Source organism: Notechis scutatus, chromosome Z, assembly GCF_049901735.1.
Source record: "Notechis scutatus isolate UNSWTSFEM ecotype Mainland chromosome Z, rNotScu1.2, whole genome shotgun sequence".
Lineage (NCBI taxonomy): Eukaryota > Metazoa > Chordata > Lepidosauria > Squamata > Elapidae > Notechis > Notechis scutatus.
In genome coordinates this window covers 95459409-95482356 of record NC_142025.1, presented here as the reverse complement: position 1 = coordinate 95482356, position 22948 = coordinate 95459409, and the positions used below count along the sequence as shown (strand labels likewise).

The 22948-nt window shown below is 38.6% G+C and overlaps 1 protein-coding gene across 8 annotated transcripts in view; it reads left to right on the top strand.

Annotated features, from left to right (window-relative positions):
- ASIC2 (acid sensing ion channel subunit 2) overlaps nt 1-22948 on the top strand; it is a 565171-nt gene that overhangs the window by 353795 nt on the left and 188428 nt on the right. For 2 of the 8 annotated variants that reach the window (XM_087945508.1, XM_087945506.1), the window contains exon 1: nt 18195-19249. The exons of the other annotated variants lie outside the window; for them this stretch is intronic. In XM_087945508.1, coding sequence (XP_087801634.1) covers nt 18689-19249 — 561 coding nt within the window. In that variant the 5' untranslated portion in view covers nt 18195-18688. Of the gene's footprint in view, nt 1-18194; nt 19250-22948 lie in introns of those variants that run through there. 8 annotated transcript variants of the gene reach the window in all.

Here is a 22948-nt window from a genome sequence, read left to right as displayed (position 1 = left end):
AGTAAGGTTGTACATTTAGACAAGAAAAGTCATATTCATAGATATAGAATAGGTGGTGTCTGCCCAATAGTAATAACTGTGAGGCAGATTTTGGAGTTCTAGTGGAGAATCACTTAAATATAACCAGCAGAATGCTGCAGCTGCGAAAAAAGCCAACATGGTCCTAGGCTGCATTAAGTGCAGTGATAGTACTACTTTATAATGCCTTGGTAAGTCCAAACATTGCATCCAGTTTTGGTCGCCAAGATATAAAAAAGATGTTGAGATTCTAGAAAGAGTACAGAGAAGAGCAACAAGATGATTAGGAGACTGGAGGCTAAAACTCATGAAGAACGGTTACAGGAATTGGGTTTAATAAAAAGAAGGACTAGGCGTGATATGATAGCAGTGTTCCAATATTTGAGCTGCTACCACAAAGAAAAGGGAGTCAACCTATTCTCTAAGCACCAGAGGGTAGGACAAGAAGCAATGGATGGAAACTAATCAAGGAAAGAAGCAACCTAGAACTAAGGAAAAACTTCCTGACAGAACAATGAATCAGTAGAACAACTTGCCTGCAAAAATTATGGGTGCCCCAACACTGGAGGTTTTTAAGAAAAAATTGGGCAACCATTTGTCTGAAAAGGTTTAATTTTCTGCTTGGGCAGGGGATTGGACTAGAACAGGGGTTGCCAATCTTTTGGATCTCAGGGACCACCAAACTCATAATTTTAAATCCCGGGGACCACTAATATGAATTTTGACTGATGGTGGCTTGCTGACGTTGGTGTGGGAGAGAGAGAGAAAGAGAGAGAGATCTGATCTAACTTCTTTCTCTCCCTCCCTCCCTCTCTCTCTCTCCCCCCCCTCTCTCTATCTCTCTCTCTCTCACACACACACAAACACACACACATATAAACACACAGAGGCAGGAGTGGGATTAAAATTTCTTAACAACCAGTTTTGTGGGCATGGCTTAATTTGTGGGTGTGGCTTGGTGATCATGTGACTGGCTGAGCATGGCTTGTATGTAAATATTATAAATATTGATGTAAATATTGATTATTTTTTTTATAAAAAAAGAGCAACTTTTACCCAAAATCAGGCAAAGCAGGCAGGCAGATTGAGTTGCTCACAGAATCATAGATTCACTCAGAGATATATCTTTCTGCCATCAGCTATCTGAGTCTGCACTGAATAATAGAAGCTTCAGTCCTAAGGAAGGTTCAGCTCTGCTTTTAAGCAGAGCCAAAGATCTAAAGATTAGCTAGAAAGCAAGAAATCCAACGATTTCCTGCTTTCTAGCTAATCTAAATCTCCTGGCACAGAAGAACAGCTGATGGTTTGGGGCGGGAAGGACTTATAACTTAGCAGGCAAGTTTGCCAGGTAAGGAGTGAGTGGGCGGGGAGGGTTTCTGGGGCCAAGTGGGTGGTGCAGCCTTATGTTTCCCTGCAGCCTGGATTAATTGCTCTGCGGGGTGCTCTGGGGATGACATTTCTCTGCGGACCACCAAAATTTTCTCGTGGACCACCAGGGGGCCATGGCCCACTAGTTGGCAACCACTGGACTAGAAGACCTCCTAGATGCTGTCAGATTCTGTTATTCCGTTATTCCTTTCCTGAGCAATTTTATTAAAGTGTGACACAGGCCACTAATGGCTGGTTGGTTGGCTAGTTTTGCTTCATGTCACTTTGAAGTCTGAACTTTGGATAGCACACAAAATTTTACCTAAAATGGGTTCCAAGACCTGGTTATTGTTCTTATTGCTGTTTTTGGCCTGATCAGAAGCAGAATAACAAATTTATTGGGAAAAAGTTTAATTAGAGAGAGTAACTTTTTTAGAGCTACCAGTACCTTTATACTCCATAATGCTGTCTTGAATTCTGAAATGCCAAGTCAGTTACAATTTTTAAAAATTCTTTCATCAGAAGACATTGTCAGCACAATTCTATAGAGCTCTGTATAATATTACATAAGTTAGCCTTTGCTCATTCAGTGAGAATGTTCTTTCCTCTGATTAACTTTGTAGTGTTTTTTGTCGCTCAGGCAGATTTGGGCTGCAGAGTTAAGGGACAATTTAATTGTCCTACAACATCCCTAACACTGGTCAAAGGATACTCTATAATGCAATACATTATATTGTGGTAGTAGTTCTACTGCTAGTGTAATATAATTGTAATTGCATATAAATAGTAAACAAAGTGAAACAAAAGCTTAGCCAGTCACTTCATGATGCAGTGTACTGAGACAAAGCATCTTGTGAAAAGGACAAATAGAAGTAGCTGTTCTGGAGAATGGGTATGCTGGGTCTGGATCCTCTGAATTTTATTTGTAGTTCCAGAAATGACAAAAAGTTATGGTAGTAGTTTCCAAGCAATCAAAAGGGCTAAGTCTCCACCCTATAGAACTTAACAATTTCTAGTCTGCAATTTCTATATGACTTAGGTCTGGTGATTTATAAAAACACTCCAATGAGATGGGAAAATGCAAGCCATTTTATGATGGTTGCTTTCTATAATATCCATACAATATAAAGAATTGTCTTTGTTTTGCTTTGCTCTGGATTCTTTTTCTTGTTTATGTTTTCATAGATCATATTTGGATGACATAGACTGCCTTGCTTCTGTTACTTCTAAGCAGCAGACAGAGTGTTTTTTTGGCTAAAGATCAGATTTTTCATGCTTCAAGTAAATAAAAACTTCAATATATATTCCCTGTTGATCAGAACTTGTATTCTAAATAAGGCACAAGCCTTATGAAACACCTGGGAATGGCAACAAAAGGAAATGACACAGTATATGCAAAATAGACTTTATCTAATGTTTAAATATCATGTTTATTTAACCTGAAGAAGAAACAAACATATAGCTAGGAAAGCCATATAGTTAGCTAAATAGCTTGGAATTTGGGGTTGGGTGGCATAGTTTTGTGCTGGTTTAACTCCTTTCTCCAAGGCTGAGGCCAATCAAGTGTTGATAAGGGTTGAGAGATTTAGCCAACAGCGGTTCTCCTTTGGTGTGCCACAGGGCTCAGTATTCTTTCTGCACCTGTTTAACATTTACATTAAAATGCAGGGTAATATCATCTGTCACCATGAGTTTACATTTACATTTCCACATCTGGTGACCTCAATAGTTCTGTCGCTTCCTATTTCATTGTTTCAGGAGTCTGTAGGATCCTGAATGAGGGAGAACGAGCTAAGACTAAAAGCTGGGTGCATGGAGCTTCCAGATCCAGGTGCATGATATTTTTTAGTTCTGAATGGAGTTGCACTATCGCATTCAGACCCAGTTCACAACCTAGGGATTCTCCTGGAGTGGGAACTGTTGTTCAGAGAGCAGGTTGCAGTTGATGGCTAGGAGATCTTTTGCACAACTTCAGTTTGTGCACCAACTACGGCCTTTCCTGGATCAGAACTCCCTGTGCTCAGCAACTCAATCCCTAGTCATCTCTTGTCTGTATTATTGCAATGCACTTTACCTGGGGCTATCCTTGAAATGCATTCAGAAGCTTCCACTAGTATAAAGTGCAGAAGCACGAACTGTCTTTGGGGTCCATAGAATAGCCCACTGCTTCATGAGCTGTACTGGCTTCCGGTTTGCTTCTGGGTGTAGTTCAATGTGCTGGTTATGGCCTTTAAAGCTCTCCATGGCATGGGTCCAGGTTATTCGATGAACCACCTGCTAAATATAAGCATGCTCTACTCTTTCTGACAGAGGAGGTCAGATTCTGTCAGTCAAGGAAATTTGGCTAGTGGTATCCAGAAGAGCCTTCTCTGCTGTAATGCCAGCCCACTGGGATATCCTGTGCTCTGAGATAGATTTTCACCCACTCTGCCAGTTGGCCTGGGGTCCCAATAAGTGAGTACTACACTGGACTCTGACTACTAGTCTAACAAAACGATCCACTTTCCCCCTGCACTTCCTGCTCTCTCTCCCTACCTGTCTTTTAATTCATCTTATTGTACTTTTATTATTTTATTATTTTCACTGCCTTGCTATTGTTTGTTTACACTTATCATTTTTTTTTCATTTTACTATTGTAAGTCACCCAGAGTAGCCCCAGAGCAAAATGGGTGGCAAATAAATTTAATAAACAAATAAATAAATAATACATATGATTATGCATTATTGATATCATCTCATCAGATGATGCCATTTTGACAATTTGTACTTGGATGAGAATTTAAGCTAAACTGGGGATAAAGTCTAGGCTGGGGAATATTGGTAGAAATACATCATGGAAGAAAGCAGTGACAAACCATTTCTACATCTTTGTCCACAAAATTGTATGGTCTCTCCATGCAGTCACCAAACGTCTAATTCAACATGAGGATATATTTATTCACACAAGACTAAAAAAAAAATTTTGTTGGAGATATAGAGTCATGTGGCAATGCCCCTGGATGAAAAACTTGGAAGCAAGGTGCTAATGTTATTTAGATGCTATACCAAGCAAATTGTTAAGAACTAGAATGTGTTTGTATTAGAATCTTTACTCTAAGGATGCACTTGAACATATTGATGAAAGGGAAGACACAACATTGCTGCTTAATAAACAAACTTATTATTTCCCACTCCTGAGCTTTTTGAGGGATAAAATTGTTGCACCTAGTTTCAAAGCAGTAGAGCTCAAATGGGAAAAACCATCTGCAGTGACGTTTATTGTCTTGTATTACATGAAAGCAGATCCCAGCTGCCTTGAAGATTTTCAGTCTTTTAAAAATGTTTTTTTTTTTTTAAATTTAGATGAAGACTGCATGTTATATTTATTTATTTGTAGTGTATTTTTATAATCTGCCTTTTAGGAAAACTCAGTAATGTTGCATAAGTTCACAGGTTGAAAACCTGAAACATTTTTAAGTATCTTCTAAAAAATTTAGGTTAATGGCGGCTGAGTTGGTTCATACAACTTGTTCACCGTAATATGCCTTATTTGATTTTGGCTTAATTTATTCTGTAGGCTAAAGGCAGAATAATCCTGGCCTGTATTTTCACACTGTCTGCAAAAGGTGGAAAGTCCCAATTGTGGTAGAATGAGTATGAAGACTATTAGCTAGTCACTCAGGTGGTTAATTAAAAAATAAGACAAGGAAGAAGTGAGTTTATTTTGTTGAAACTTAATTACAGAAATGATTCATCACAGAGAATATTCTGAAAGATATTAAAGGATTTATTTCTTTAGGTATTTGCGAGACTTTATCTCTCCAACTGGGATTATTTAATGCCTTTCCTTTCTGAGAATGTTGCTTAATTTTATTTATTTATTTTTTAAATTTATTTGTCACCCATCTCACCATGGGGCTACTCTGGGCAGCTTACAACAATAAAACAGAAAAAAATATTAAAATGTGAAAGTAACAATAGTAAAGGAATAAAACAATATACAATGGAGATGCAATAACATGAAATTTAAAAAAATTAGTGGAGGGGGAGCAGGAAGTGCAGGAGGGAGGTGTTTTGTTTAAGTTTTAAAATATGTAAAGGGGAAAGCAGGAAGAGATCCTTTGCTGATCCATAACCGCAGTGTTCCCGCTAATTGCATAAATTTTTTCTCCCCTTTGCAGCAGCACAGGAACAGATTGATAACAATGAGTGGAATGGTGATCTTTTGTCACTAAACTGCTGGATATTTGTGCACTAAGAAGCAGAGAGGTCCATTCTTTTCCCACTACAATGGCATATACAGACATACCTGTGAGGAAAATTTGTGGCAGTTGTAACAAAAATATCAGCTTAACCTGTAAAGACAGCAAGGGGTGAGAAAGATTAACCTTACACCTCTTGTGGGTATAAGGGAAGGAAAAGAAAAATTATATCCGGCTTTCAAGATTCTGTGGTTAAAACCCTTATCAATAATGTAGAGTCCTATTATTTTTTTGTGGTGACTATTTCTAGACCTGGTCTGTTTCAAAAGGTTGACATCAATCATGGAAACCATGCAGGCTAATTAAAGAGGGGGTGCTGCATTTCTCTTGTATTAAGCATTTTACTCACTTGTGTGAAATTCCATGTTGCATACATTACGAAGTCACTTGCAAAAAATGGAAAACAATAACAGAACAATACACTTTTTAATTTGTTGAAAAGCACTCTTCCTGGATTATGTGGGAAGATGGATGGATATGTTAGCATTTGCTCCTCTTTCATGTACCAACCACACAATTTGTGAAGAGGCCAAATATAGTATGTAGGTGAAGAACCATCAGTAAGTTCAATAATGTGACTTTTTTCAACCTGCATTGATCAGTACTTTTTTAAAAATGAATTGCTCAATTTTGTTGAGCAATTTCCATAGCTTCAGAACAAAGCCATACTGTATTTCACTGGTATATAGTTAACAAAGTATGTTAGCAAAGTTAGCAAAGTAAGCATGCCAACACAAGATCTTTTGGCAAGTCATTGTTAATCAGAGAAATCTTTTTAAAGCATTCACAAATATGAAGAGAATCTAGTGAGCCCTTAGTAGAAGCCAGTGAATCAGATAGATTTAAAGCTCCATAAGATCCATAGCTGATCAGCTGCTCATAGAAACAGAACCCAGAAATCTTAACAACTGATTCTTCCTTTTATTTTGGCAACTTAGTGACCCTACCATCATACCTGAGGACAATAATTTAACATAAGGGAGTGAAATGCATACTATTCGGCACACATAACATTCTTTGCTACCTGGACTAACACATATTGCAATTTAGCAGCCATGCCAGCAGGCATTCTTTGAACAAAGCAGCAACATACACACCCAGTTCCTGCTTAAATGTGTGAGCAGTACACTGTTCCAAATGGCCCTAATTTCTTAATGTTTGTTTTTATAGGTATATTTTTATACTATCACAATCACAGAAATCTGAGTGCTATACAAAAACATAATATTAACTACAAAAATACAGTTATGATAAACATAAAAAGATTGTATAATATTTTTGTGTCATTTTCAAACTATGGATTCAAACTGCTGAATTCACTTGCTTCTAAAATATCAACAGAGTGGAGCAAATCTTACTTCCAGGAGATGGCTGTTCCACAACATGTAGGTCATGACAAAAAAAAAACTGGGAGTGGGGAATTTTCCTAAGAAATTCATTAGAGAAGGGCCAATTCTAATTGAAGGTGGTAATCCTGAAAATATTTTGATGCCATGTATGTCATACATTGGGAGAAAAAAAATAATCCTTCAATAGTTGACTTCATTAGCAATATAGTATTTTTTCAGCTATCAACAAACCATGCTAGATTTACCCAGCCTGTTAAGTCACGAGCAAATGGCTGGAAAACAATAATAGATGCATTTACACCGCACACTGAGTCCAAAACAAGCTACATTATGGCTTTTCTCATGGGAGAAAACACTGGCTTGGCTTATAAAACCCTGGCCAGTTGGCAGTGTAATGCCATCCTTAGAGCATTATAGGCATGACATTTTGCCAGTCCTTGTGGTACTGTGTGTTTGTTGGAGTATATTATATACATACAAATGTATCTGGTACCTCTCAAGCTTCAATTTCCAATGCATGGCCATGTATTTAAAATAAATATACAGGCAGGAAGAAAAGAGAAAGGAGAAAATGGAAAGGAAAGCATATATTCCCTATAGTAGAGATAATGTTGTTTTATTGCTCCAGGCTGGCAGATTTAAGAATAGCAAATGAAACAGAATTTTTGTTCTTGCTACCATTACATAACACACACAAAAGAAAGGTAGGGAAGGAAATATACCTCTATGTGCACAGAGTGAAATGAATTTCTAATGAATTCAGGGCACTGGGATTGCCGACACAGCCCTTTTGACAGACCTGGACAATACATGTCTCTTACCTAATTATTTTTCTACCCCCCAATGACATTATTATTGGGTTCTTAGAGTAGCAGCACGAAAACGAGAATCACAAAACAGTCTTCAGTCACTTTGTAGTTTCTTCTAAAATAAGTTGACCAGAATTGAAAGTAGTCAGCCAAAATGGTGAACTGACACACTGAAATCATGAGACTCTTTCTTTCTTTCTTTCTTTCTTTCTTTCTTTCTTTTTTTTTTCTTTCTTTCTTTCTTTCTTTCTTTCTTTCTTTCTTTCTTTCTTTCTTTCTTTCTTTCTTTCTTTCTTTCTTTCTTTCTTTCTTTCTTTCCTTCCTTCCTTCCTTCCTTCCTTCCTTCCTTCCTTCCTTCCTTTCTTGTATTTCTTGTATTTCTTGTTTCAAGAGTTTGTAGTGTAAAGTTTTTTACATCATTTTAGAATTGTATTCTTTGTTTATGATTCTAGTAATAGATTTTTAATAGCCTTTTATTTTGCTATCTTATTGTGAACTGCTGTGAAGAGTCCTATAAGCATTGGAAGATGATGGTGAGAATAGTAAGTAATCTGTGGGAATTATTCTTTGTTCTTTGTGTACGTGCTAGGACAACGGAGCCTTCTGGTGGTTGACTGCAACACGAAGCAAGGAACAAGGACAAACTGTTGCCATTTCTTACCCAGAATTGTAGCAAACTTAAACTTTGCAGCTTTGTATGCTTATACGAATAATCAGTGCATTTTGTGTGATGTAATGCGTTTGTGATAGGACACTAACAAAAATTGCTACGTTAACAAAGATTGCTTCTAATAAAAGAGGGTGTCGGAGTTTGTTCTGGGCTCTCATCCCGAAACAACCTTGCGTTGCGTCTTCTTTTCATGAGAGACCACCACAGTAATCATAGTCCCAACTTTGCATGAGATCCAAATTCTTTGTAAGAATTCATAGAAAGATAAATCATGTTTGTATATACTAGCTTTATTTTTCATAGTGTATTCTGCTTTTTTATATCCATTTTACAATACATCTGGAGTATGGGAACCAGGAAAGATGAAATAAGGCCATGGAAATTGCAGTGAATTTGTGGACATGATACAAACAAGATAATTATTACACTCCTTGAAGTAGGCTTTTTATAGAGTCAGATTTTGGGTGTTTTCACTTTAAAAGTACCATGATCTTGCTGGCTTGAACTGATTATTTAAATAGTTTTAAAACTTAATTCAAGTTTTAAATAATCAAGCTCTGATTTGTATTTTTACCATTATTGCTTGGGTACTTAGTACGTACTATAACATTGTTTTACGGTGTATGTACTATTATGAATGTGGTTAACTGTTTTTTATATACTTTTTATCACATCCTTCATTGTAAAATAGTCCCAGAATTCATTCCACGTAACAAATCATCCACTAAAATCTAATAAAAATGCAAAGCAATGGAAAAAAATTCAATATGCTAAATTTCTTTCATTATAATTGTTTATTTTATACAAGTTGTTTGGAGAGGACAGTTGTTTCTAGCCTCATCCTTCCTGAACGAATGCAACAGGAAGTCTCCTCATCAAGTGGGGCAATGTTTGTGCATGCTCAGTGTCTCTCTGTCCTCTTTTGCCCCAAAGTTTGAATTGGTTACAGATGTAGAAATGTGATTGCAAAGTCAACAAGGTAGCTTTAGCATTGTGGATATTGCAGATGGCACTGTTAAAGGAGATGTAGTACATATATATTATTGGTAGCCTCTCAGGAATTTTCAGTGTCTGGATAGACTTCTAATTAACCAAACCTAGTACAGGTTGCTTTTCTGCACTAGGAATCTCAAAAACATCCCCCTGAAATTGTTTCTTCCCATCACCAAGTTGCCATGGAATATTTTGACAGAAAGATTTTTTGGGGGGGGGGGTGTTAGGACCAGGAGAAAACTGTGGAAAATTGAGCACATTTTAGTATGCTGGAATTTGCAGGCAAAATATTGCAAGCGTTCTGCAAAGTGAACTAGATGTCAGGAGGATCAGCAAACATTTTCTAGGTGTAGAATAGGGATTGGTTGAACTATTGGAGAGTAAGAAATATTCTGCTATATACAATAAAGCAGCTGATTGCTTGTTCTCTGAACTAGGAGTGTTAAAGATATGAAAATTAATAAAGTACTATATGAACTTCAGTTAAATTTGTAAATATTCCAAATTCTTGTGAGTACATTTAGAATGCTAAAGGATAGATAGTCCATTCTTTTGAAAAGCAAGTGTCAGCACTGAAAAGTTTCACCAATAGGCAATAGATCTTTGCTTAAAAAAAAACAACTTTCAGGTAACAGGAAATTTTCCTTAAAGTCTGGGTTTAATTGTAGAAATACAACAACACAGATGAAATCAGAAGCACCAGTTGTACAATGAAGACTCAGGTGGGATCTGAATGACAGCAAGTGGGTTGGAAAGTAAATACCTGTTTGGGTAAAATGAAAGGAATCCCCTTCTTCATAATTTTGAACGGTTGTATGTTGAGGGCTATCTATAAATTGCCTGTTGTACCCCGAGGACTACCTGTATTTGACAGTCAAAATAGTGCTGAAGAATGTTGAGTGATGGGGGTTGAGGACCAGCAGGATGTGATAAATTCATCCTAATAAAAAACAATAATGTCATCCTGGTTTAAATGAATATGTGAATTTAGTTCGAAAGCCAATCAATTCTTAAAACCATTGGAATGCATTGCAGAAGCAGAGTAATGATTATTGCCCCTGGTGAAGTATAGAGATTCCTTGTGCTCTGTGATGAGTCTTAAACATAAAGTAGCTATCGATTTTCTCAAAAAGAGGAATCAAGTGAAGTTATACTTCCAGAATCTGCTAAGGACTACAGATGTAATTTCAGGAGCAGTCTGGGTCTGAAAAGTAACAGAAATGACTAAATGGCAATGCATAGCTCTGCATGTCTGAACTCCACTTAATCTCTAGAAATCATCTCATTTACTGACAAATCAAGATTTGGAGCATTTAGGATATTTATTTGCCAAATGCTCCATTACCTACAAGCATGCATAATGCTTAGCTGTTGTTTTCAATGGGAGCGCTATTAATATGTACTAATAGGCAAAATACTGTAGTCCGTTTTTTTAAGAATATAGGCTTGTTTGAAAGGTCCCCTTTTGACATATAGTACAGGTAGTCCTTGACTTACGACCATAATTGAGCCCAAAATTTACATTGCTAACATTTGTTAAGTGAGTTTTGACCCATTTTTATTACGTCCTTTCATGCCACAGTTAAATGAATCATTGCAGTTGTTAAGTTAGTAATACCGTTCTTAAGTGAGCCTGACTTCCCCATTGACTTTGCTTGTCAGAAGGTCAAAAGAGCTGATCCCATGTCCAAGAATTTGGCAAAACACATCAAGAAATTGCAGCTTCCTGCAATACCAGCGGAACTGCAAAAAACTGCAGTACTCGGAACATTGTACATTTTAAGAAGATACTTGATTGATACCTAGGATGCTGGCAGCAACTCGTATCAACCATTAGCACCAGCCACTGGTATTTGTGATACATTTTTAAATGTTCAGTTAGTTTCATGTTAAATGAATAAAAGAGATAATGACAATAACAACAACAATATATTAAATTTACATGCCATCTGATTTCTGGTGACTCTGGACAGATTGGTAGTTCACCCCCATCTCAAAAGTGTTTCTTCACCTTATTTTTAACACTATTTCTTCTAGTGGCAAAAGTATCACTAATAAGAATGATCCTAAATTGGGCAGACTTTGTGAAAATATTTTCCCATATCCATGTTAGCATCTCCTCCAAATGCGGGCTTATTAGAAGACAATGATGTCGACATTTTGATCTTTCCACAATGTTGCACAGCATAATACTTTACAGATGCCCTGTAATTAGGGTCATGCTATATAGCAGGGCTGTCAAACTACTGGCCCATGGGCCATATGCACTCACGTGCTGGCCACGCCCACACCTGGTTTAGCGAAGGGGGGAAAAGTCCCGATACATCATGCAACGCTGCCTTGATGACATTTGATAACTCTGCTGTATAGGAAACTGGTGTGCTGAGCATAGCCAATCAAGGAACTGAATGGCCCAAATTGTATCATTTGTAAACTCTTTGAACTCAATGCCAGCAGTAGAACTAATTTGATTCACATAAGCTAAGCCATGAATCATGGTTTATCAACCAGGCTGTGCTAAGCAAACAAACCATATTATCACTTAGAATAGGAGTAAATTAGGCCTCTAAGGATCAACCAGACTAAATATCAACCAGACTAAAATAGGCAGAAGTGGAATAAATTAATAATCTGATGTGCAATAACCCAGTTCCTTAGGAAATAGAATAATGCATGTTTAAGCATTTGCTGAAGCAGGGTTTCTCTAAAATATTTAAATATTTCTCAGTGTTTGTCCTGAGGTCAGCATTGTATAGATGAGTCCTAAGTGAAAAAATTCCAACATGCTAATTGATATGAATAGCCAGAATTAGAAATAGTTAACAGAATTTATTTAAATGTCAGAGAAAATAAGCCAATTAATTTTTCATGCAAAATTCTCCAGTTTTCTTAGTTTGCACCCCATTGCCCAACCTATCCAAATCAGCAGTTTCTCTTCAATTAAACCACTCCCAATTAATTTTCCACACAGATCTAGCTTGAATTCCTTTTCAGTAAATTCAATTCCTTTTCAGTAAATTACCTTCCTCCATCATGCTTCCATCTCCTCTTTAGAGAAAACTATAACAAACTTTGTATAATGATCAGAAAAATAAATAAATAAAAAACCTATTTTTAAATTGTGCATATGACATAGAAATATCAGCTGCTTATGAAGGGGTTCTTCTGGGAAATATTATAGATCAGCAACAGACAAGATAGTTGTTATCTCTCTGTGGATAGGAAAAGTCACATAGATGCTTTTATTTTATATTTTAATATAAAAATATACTATCTACCTAATAATTTAATTACTAGCCCTATTCTATCTTACCTTACATGTATAACATTTATGCCTACATCTTACAGTATTCCTAAACAGTCTATTCTCTTTGTTGCATGAAATTACATCAAAGTCTCTAGTACCATTTAGCTGTCTTCAAATTCTATTGCTGTCAACTACTATTCTAAACTGCTGAAGCATTAGGTTGGCAGCTCCTCAGTCTGTGCTCGGGAGAGAAGGAAGGAGCCTCATTAGCTACTGGTTGTAACTTCTGAGCAGTGGTGATGCTGCTGGATTCTGCTGTTGGTTTGGTGAAGCCAAGATTGATTTTCCTTTATCATCGGTTTTCAGCTGTTCTACTGTCTTAGCTGCAAATTCCTCCTTTCTGCTTTACCACATAGCACAAATCGCTCCCCAAACACACCTACACGCTAGTGGTCTCTGTGTTTTTCTTAAAATCCCAGGGGAGAAAACAAAGAGAAGGAAGAGCTCATTCTGGCCACTGCAACACTTTCCTTCCACACTATTCAATAGCTGTTCTCTTGTGCTCACAATCATAAGACAGAGAAACAAAACTGACATTTTCTAAAAGCAAATAATATAATGCATTTTTCAGGAGGCAACTGGACTTTCTTATTTCTTGTAGGGTGTTCTCTGCAGTCTTTTAGCTATACAATTTGGGGCGAACACCATTAGAATGGTATGGGAGTAGGAATGGATTTCCAGACAAGAAAATTGAAGACTACAGGAACCAGGAGCATTACTCAGGTGACCCTGAGGACACAGATAAATGACCCTCTAAAATAGAGGTGTCAAACTCAATTTCATTGAAGGCTGCATCAGGACTACGGTTGACCTTGGGGGGTTGGGGGAGTGGCCAACTGGGAAGATGTGGCCAACTGGGTGGGCGTGGACAGCTTGATGCCATTCACTAGGTGTGGCTGACTGGATGGGCATGGCTGACTGGGTGGGTGTGGGTAGCTTGATGCCACTCCCCAAACTGCAGACATATTTCCTCTTTGCACTGGGTAGAACAGACCAAAGCCACGCTGGCCCGATGTTTCCTCTTCACATTGGGTAGACTGAGCCGAAGCCATGCTGGCAGGAGGTTTGCTCTTCGCATTGGGTAGACTGGGCCAAAGTGACATGGGCCAGCCCCTTACATTTTCCAGGATGGCCTCACATTCGGCCCATAGGTCTTGTGTTTGACACCCCTGCTCTAAAAGGATGCAAATGACCAGCTGTCTGCAAGGAATATAAACCCTTCCATTGTCCACTATCCTGTAAGTGCTGAAGAAGCTTCTTGGATGAGAAGTGAAACATCTTCGAAAGAAAAAAACAAAGTCCAGTTGTCTCCTGAAAAAAATCACCTTTGGGACAACTATGACCTGGATGACCGAGATTTTCTACAGACAATAATAGATCTGCTTCTTGAATTTGCAGCAATCTAAACATCATTTGCAAGACCCATACATTTAGCCTCAAGCTACGAAGAAGCTGGGTACTTTTGACAGCAACCTTTCTTTTTAATTGAAGAGGAATTGAAATTCTTGTGCCATTAGTATTCTTCTATAACCTTAAATACATCTGTTTTTATTACAACAGTTATAATGTGCATCTCTAACAAATAAATGTTACAAATCTCTTCCTGGAATGCCCATTGTTCCCCACAACTTTGGGGGTGATGGATGCAGCCATACACCTAGATTAAACAAGTTCCATCCCAGCAAGTAGTTACAGATGTTTACAACCACAATTAGGAACAGAATTGCTAAGCAAAGTAATTGTTAAGTGAGCCATGCCTATTCTATGATCTTTTTTGCCAGAGTTAGGTGAATCTCTGCAGTTGTTAAATGGACATACAGTGGTAATGCAAATCTGGCTTCCCTCACTGATTTTGTTGGAAGTTGGCTGAGGTTGCGAATAGCCATCACCTAATTCTGTGACATTGCAACCATTGTAAATACCTGCCAGTTGCCAAGCGCTTGAATTTTGATCACATGACTATGGGGATGCTTGCAATGGTTTTAAGTGTAGGTTATTTTTTCCAATGCCACTGTAACTTTGAATAGTCATTAGACAAATGGTTATAAATTGAGGATTACCTGTATATACTGCTACCATCAGTTCTTGAATGGGGAATCTAGATGAGACACAACAGGAAATTCTCCTTTCCTGGGTCTAAGAATTGAAATAAATATCTAGTGTTTTCTTTTAATTAAGCTCAATCTGTGTATTAATACAAACTCAATGTCAGAGTAACACAAAATAAAGTTTTACATTATTTTAGTAAAACCGATGAAGTAAAAGGGATTAATGTACCAAATGATATAAGACTTAGTTCAAAATATCAAAGCCAAGAGGCAGTCTATAAATAGGATGAACAAAACAACAGAAGGATGGAAAATGGGAGATATAAAGCTACCCAACTGATCAAAAGAAGTATAAGATCTCTGATGCTTCTGTCTGCACTTTCCTTACTGAGTTTACCTTGCTAATTATACTTCACCCATGGTTTTTCGGGTGCTGTGCCATAATACCAAGCCCAGCCAGGAGATTTGCTGTTATCATCTCTGCTTCTCTGAAGTCCTCTTAGCCTGAGGACAACAAAAATTTTACCTTTCTCTTCCTCTGAATCAGAGGTGGTATTCAGCAGGTTCTGACCAGTTCTGGAGAACCGATAGCAGATATTTTGAGTAGTTCGGAGAACCGGCAAAAACCACCTCTGACTGGAGATTTTACAGTATCCTTCCCTTGCCACGCCCACTAAGCCACGCCCACCAAGCCACACCCACAGAACCGGTAGTAAAAAAAATTTGAATCCCACCATTGCTTGGAATCCCATCTCCAGCCTCTTATGGAAAGAGGCCGTAAGTTTAGAGTGACAGAACACTAAAGAGTGTAGTCTACAGAGCTCTATTCCTGCTACTGAAATTCAAAGCAGAAAAGGTACTGGGGAGGGAGGAAAGGAATAGCACTTAAGAGCACCTAGTAGTGCTTGTTTAAAGGTGCTGCACTATTCCTGGTGACATACAGAAGGTGTGAGCACTAGGAAAATGCATTCTTGAGTTATAAAAGTGAAGATGAATCACTGTAGAGTTGTATCTGTCACCACCTGTTTATTTAAAGGCATATTTTGCTAGGACTTCTTGAATTCAGAAAATGATGTGCCATCTTGAAAGAGATGCTAGACACATCCCCCTCTTCCCCAAAAAACTCAACTTTTCTGTTTTGGATCTGCACAACAGTGTATCATTGTCCATTATATATAGTCATCTATCACTCTTACAGAAAATCATCAATCCATACAGAAGGCAAAAGCCGTTTCTTGCAGATTGGGTTTTTTGCAGTAAAAAAGGGATAAAGCAGCAAGATTTCTTTATGTGAGCAGCATTTGCCCCAAAGGAAGACAAAATTAAGAAAAATTCTAACCATAAAAGGAAGGTAAAGTCAAAATATTTGGCTCTTTCCATTAATTAATCAATTTTATTTGTAGCCTAAGGACCCAAATGTTAAAAAATATAATCTAAATGTTTAACAAGGAAAGTATTTAATTAATACTACATAACACTTAAAATCTAGCTCACTGATTTATTAAATGCCTTATTTTTTGAGTCATTTAAAAATTGCATTAACTAATATTTATTAAATATTTTACTTGTTAAACTGGTTTATCCAATGATGTTTATATTATAAATTGTAACTTGCTTTTGGGCCATTTGACAGTAATAAAATGGGTTAATTTCTTCATTACTATACTCTTAACAAATTTGACAACCTTCATATTCAAATGTAAATTATTTGGGAGATAGGGTAGAACTTATTTTCCTTTTTTATAAATGCAGTAATTTGCGGTTAGTTATAGAGGAATGCTGTTTTAAACCAAGAGGCGCTACAGGTAGTCCTCGACTTACAACAGTTCATTTAGTGACTATTCAAAGTTACAACGGCACTGAAAAAAATGGCATGACCATTTTTTTCACGCTTATGAGAGTTGCAGCATCCCCATTGTCACATGATCAAAATTCAGATGCTTAGCAACTGGCTCATATATATGACAGTTGGGAGTGTCCTGGGGTCATATGATCAGCTTTTGCGACCTTCTGACAAGCAGTCAATGGGGAATCCAGATTCACTTAACAACCATGTTGCTAACTTAACAAATGCTATGATTCACTTAACAACTGTGGCAAAAAATGTGGCAAATCTTGCTTAACAAATGTTTCACTTAGCAACGTAAATTTTGAACTCCATTGCGATCTTAACTCAAGAACTACCTGCATATATGAGCTGTATTAATTTCTTTGGAAGTGGGGAGAGAAGAAATGAAATTGTAGACAAAAGAAAAATATACGGGCGGTTACCACAAAGATAAAGATAAGGCTAAGAAAAAAAAATCATGGGAACTGAATTAAAGATGCAGAATTCATCAGGAGCTAGATGGCTTTGGAAAGCCAACAAGCTTAGAATAAAGTAGCAATGACTGTATAAAGTTTGCCCCTAGCAACTAGTGAAGAAAGCACACTGCTTTTGAAAGTGAGCTTTCCATGATCAGGCTAACATACACCTCTATAAAAGTGATGGAAGTGTTTAATCCTTTTGAAAAAGCCATCAATTCCAGAGCTTTTATAGTAAGTGGACTGTATAATTTAATTAAATATTAAGGCAGAATTTAAAAAAGAAACCAGAATGTGACCTGTTGCTTATTTGGTCCCACATTTTACATTTACATTTCTCCTTTGTGTATTGTTGCTTTGTTAATCCCTCCAGAACATTATGTCTTCTCCTCTCCCCTCCCTCCCTTCATTCTTAACCATGGTTCATCAATAAGTCTCAGCCTGTTTTTGAATAATGTTTATTCTATCAAAATATTCAGAAAGAAATTTATATAAAATGCAAAAAACAAACAAACACAAACCTGGCACATTTAGAAAAAGAGCACAGATGGCCTTACATCAGGAGGATTCTATACATTCAAATATTTGGAAATACATGATGAAAGAAACAAATTTGCTGTCTGTCGTGAATCCTTTAACCTTAAACCAGAGGATCAGACCCAGTGACTCCCGTTTCCCATGGGGAACATATATATACACGAGTAATATCTTCATGCCGGTGCACAATTCCACTGCGTTCAGTTCCAAGCCCGTTACGCACGTGTGAGAAAGAAACCTAAAGCCTTGGCAAGCTTTTTCCTCGTGCTCTCCCCACCCTTTAAAAATAACTTTTGAAAATGCCAGTCTCGGCTAAGGTGCACCATTCAGTTCAGAAGCTAAAGGATTTATGACGCATCTTTTTCCTTCTGCAAGATTGATGCTGGCCTCAGTTCATCACAAGGCAATTATAATAATATCTGCGCTTTTTAACCGAGTTAATCTCACCTCTTACCTCCACCCCCCAACCGCACCGCCTGGTCATACACGCCCCTTCCCCCAGCCTTCTGGAGGAGGCGGAGCCGCAGCGCATCCTCGCTCTCCCCGCGGAAGAGGTTGCTCTTCGCGGGCCAAGTGTGGCGGTAGATCTGCTGCAAACAGGAGTGGGAGTCCCGTCGGCCCGGGGGAGGGGGAGGCTAGGTTGAGAGCCGCCCCCTTTCATTCCCATTTCCCCGTTGAGTCTTCCCTCCACTGTTAGCGAAGGGCGCTGAGGGATAGCCGGGGAAGCAACTGCGGAGCTCAGCGCCGCCTCCTTTCTTTTCCTCTCTTCTTCCACCCGCCTTTCCTCTTCCTCGCCTGCATCTGCGGAGATGAGCAGCGCTAAAGACCGACGCCTACCTCGGCAAAGCTGGTGGGAGAGGAGGCGCTCGGGTTCCGGGCTTCCCTGAGGTGCCACGAGGATTCCGCCCGCCGGCGTCCGTCTGAACCTGAGTGGAGCGGCCGTCCCCTCGGCCAAGCGCTCCTGCCCTCCCTCCTCTGGATGCTACCGCTGCTGCTGGTCCACGGCTGCCCCCCCTGCGAGGGCGCGGGAGGCGGGGAGGTCGCATGGCGGCAGCGCAACGGCGGCGGAGGGCTTCGAGGGGGCGGCCCAGACAGCGTCCGAGGGTGCCGGGCTTGCGAGTTGTACGCTGGCGCAGGGCAGCCCCGTGGCGGCGGGCGCTGTGGATTCTGGCCCTGGGAACCTCGCTGGGTCTGCTCCTGGCGTGGTCGTCTAATCGGCTTCTGCATTGGCTGGCTTTCCCGTCTCACACGACGGTGCGCACCGAGTGGAGCCGTCAGCTGGCCTTCCCTGCAGTCACGTTGTGTAACAATAATCCGCTCTGTTTCCCGCGCCTCTCCAAAGGCGACCTGTACTACGCGGGCAACTGGCTCGGCCTTCTTCTGCCCAACCGGACGGCGCGGCCGCTCCTTGCTGAGCTCCTGCGCGCCGAGCCGGAGCGCCTGCGTTGGTTCGCCAAGTTGGCCGACTTCCGGCTCTTCTTGCCACCGCGCCACTTCGGTGGCATCAGCGAAGAGTTCGTTGATCGCCTCGGCCACCGCCTCGACGACATGCTCCTCTCCTGCAAGTTCCGAGGCGAAATGTGCGGCCCGCACAACTTCTCTACCGTGAGTAGAGGAAAAGAGGGATGAGCCGAATGGGGTGGCTCTGCGGGGGTGGCGCCGTGGGAAAACCTGCGGAGTGGCCGGTCAAGCCGAAATCCCGGTAGTTCTCGGTCGCCACCCGCGCGGAGCCCCAGTAGTAATGGAAAGTGGCTGTACCGTTCCGCATGGACTTTGCATGAGCTTTCCGTGGACAGTTCCAGTGCATGTTGAATGTCTAAAAATCCTGTACCTGGAAGTGTTAATACTTTATTATATCACTATATTACTATTACCTGTTTGAACAACTTAGGCAGGGATATCCCTTCATTTGATCTTTAAACAATGTCTGAGCTAGGTTGGGCTGAAAGAGTAGCCTAAAATGATCCAGCTAAGCTAGAATGAGCTTAAAAGAGGGTCTCCCCAGTGCTGCTTTTGACCATTAATGGGACCAGCTTTCTTCTCAGTGTTGTTTTTAACTGAAACAAAGTAAACAGGCTTATATGTGCCTTCCATCAGTGGGAAATAAGGCTATACCTGTTGAATTTCTTCATGTTCTATAGTTAATATAAGTGGCTTCTGCAGAAAGAAGTTTGATGCTGAGCAATGGTGTGTATGTATACTTGAATTCTTTCAATAAGGAATAAAAATATTCTTTCAAATATTTTTAAATAGCTGTGTGAAAAGCACTTTTATAAGATCTTTCACTTCTCTGATTACAGATTCTGAAAAGTAATGTCTATTGAATTATTTTTTTCCTTTTCATGCTTCTGTTTAGAGATACAAATACAGCTTTTCACACAGTGAAATGGAATACAGTAGAAAGAAGAATCTAATCTAACCTTAACTATTTAAAAAAAAATGGGGGGGGGGAGGTAGGTATGTGCAGAGACTCAAGAGACATGTGTCCTATTCTGGGGAGCTAGAAAAATTGTGGTGCTGATAAAATACCTGGCAAAGGAACAGGATTTGTGAAATGAATAGCATCTGTAAGTGTATTGAATATAACTTTTACTTTTCCTGACCATTCAGACTCCCAAGGAAGAAAAGTAATATTTTCCCTCCTTTAATTTATTTGGGGCTGACTGAAGTCTGTAAAAAAGCAAGAATGATTTCTGTTTCTATATGGGGAGTACTTGACATTTTATAAAGAAAATCATGACAAGGAAGCTGTGGAAATTTGCATTATGGCAAAGGAAAGGAACAAGAGATAGAAGATAACTTCTTTTCTCAGGACAGAGTAATGTCTGGTACACATGCTTTTCTTAACAAGATATAATGTAATATTTTCTGGATAATCACAATATTAGTGATTAAAGATCTGTATTTTTTAAAAATGTTATCGACAATGGATAGTGTCTCAGGAAGTGGCCTGATAACCTTTAACTTTAAAACAATTGTAATTTTGTGTGTAATGTTAAAGAAGTGTGTCATAAATCAAACAGAGGGCATGTGAGTAATAAAGCCCAATATTAATACATGTTTAAGCTGTTAATTTGAAAGATCCTGTGCTGTCTGCAGTAATATGAACAGAAGGTTTCAAGCCAGGGAGATCTACCAAAAATACTTTGCTATAGTTAGTCCCTGAGTTATAATTATAATAAGTCTACCCATCATGGTCGTAACTTGTGATAGTCATGAAGTCTTGTGACTGATCCAGGTGTATGGCCTTTTTTGGTTGATTGTTAAAGAATGTTTTAGTCCTAATCGTGGTTGTATCTAGCAAGGGGATTTGTTGTACTGATTTCATGGATTAAGATCACTAAGACTTCAGGATCACTGCTCTTTCATTTCAGAGGAAGCTATTATTATTAAGCCAGTCTTTGATTTGCTTATTACAAGTCCTTCTGCAATTACAAAATTTGTTAACGCTTTGTTTTGACAATTTGGTTGAACATGTGTTAAAATTAAATTGGTTTTTTAAATAATTCTATTTGAAATTCTTTTAAAAAGTTAAAAACGAATCCAAATTAATGTAAATGGAAAAAAGGAAGAAAGCAAAGAGTAAACAATGTGCAAGAAAAAAAAGAAAAAGTTTAAGCAAAATGGAAAAGAAAAATATTTAAAAAGTGGTTTCCAAAATATTTCTCTTCTCATCCAATCAGCTTCTTCAATATTTATTCCAATATTTAAGCTTCTTAGATGAGAAGCAAAATGTTTTTCAAGAAAATACCAACAAAGTCCAATTGCTTTTGGGGAAAAAAATACATTTGGGACTTCAGTAGTACTCATAAATTTTTGAGTGGTTTATTTCAGACTTTTAAATACTCAAGATTTGTAGAAGCAATAGAAAACTATTCAAACAATTGCATAAGAAGTAGCACTGTACAAGATACTTCCATTTCAGGCAAGTTTATATAAACTATTTCTAGACTTATTTCATTATAGTACATTTCTGGTCAATATTCAGACCATAAATAAGAGCAGTTTAAAGAACATCAGAAGACATAACATATAAAAACAAGTAATATGTAGGTGTTTGACTTTGTGAATGGGACATTATGCCATTTTGATTTACTCCAATGCCAGTACTCTTTGGAAGAATCTGTTGAGTTCACACACATATACCACAGAATATATTCATTAAATATAATCCTGTGTAATACATGCAGATGCTGCCCCAGGTGTTCTCACCAATACAGAGCCATCATGAATGTTAAAGTTAGTGTGGCATTGCTTGTGCTACAGGAGAAACTGACCTCCCGGAAATGGAACCAGCTATCCTGGAAGGAGGAAGCAATGTAGGCACTCAACCAGTTGCCCGGGAATTGATGGAATTCCTGTAGAGTTGCTGAGACCACTGCTAACAAAAATATTGACAGTACTTTGCCAAAGTGTATTGAAGTCTGGTCAGTGGCCAAAAGAGTGGAAACGGTCAATATTTATTCCAATATTTAAGAAAAGACTTCTAACCACCGAACTATAGCCTTGATACTGAACATGAGTAAAAATTTCTTGAAGATAATTCAGCAACATTAGAATCCAACTGCCAACAGAGAACTGCCTGACAAGCAAGATTATAGAAGATTACAGAAAGGAAGAGGAATGTGAGATCATGTTGCCAATCTACTTTGAGTGATGGAAAAAGCAAAGGGATAAAAAAGAAGACTTATACATGGACCACACAAAAGTTTTCAACTGTGTTGACCATGACAAACCTTGGAACTGCCTCAAAGAACTGGAAATATCACCACACTACATCCAGCATATTCAGTCATTGTACTCTGGTCAGGCAGCCACTGTGGGAATGATATATGGAGATACAAAATGGTTCAGAATTGGAAAAGGCACTCGGGAAGATTGCATCCTATCACATACTCTATTCAACATGTACACAGAGTTATGAGAAATTCAATTTTGGGAGAATCTACCATTGGGGTTAAAATTGGTGGTAGGAATATCAACAACCTCTGATATACAGGATATGCTTGCGGAAAGCAAGGAGGATCTAGAGTAGCTAATCCTGAGAATCAAAGATGATAGTAAAAAATTTGGGCTGTACCTTGGCATTAAGAAAACAAAAATAATAACAACTGCAGAGAACACATAGATCAGAGTACAAATCGACAATGAGACCATTGAAACAATAAAAGGAATTCATCTTCCTGGGCTCTAACATCAACCGAAGTGGTGACTGCAGCTGTAAGATCAGAAGGTGGAAAGCACTTGGGAGAACTGTGATGTTATTCATGCAGGAATAACATTTTGAAGAGTAAAGACATCAGC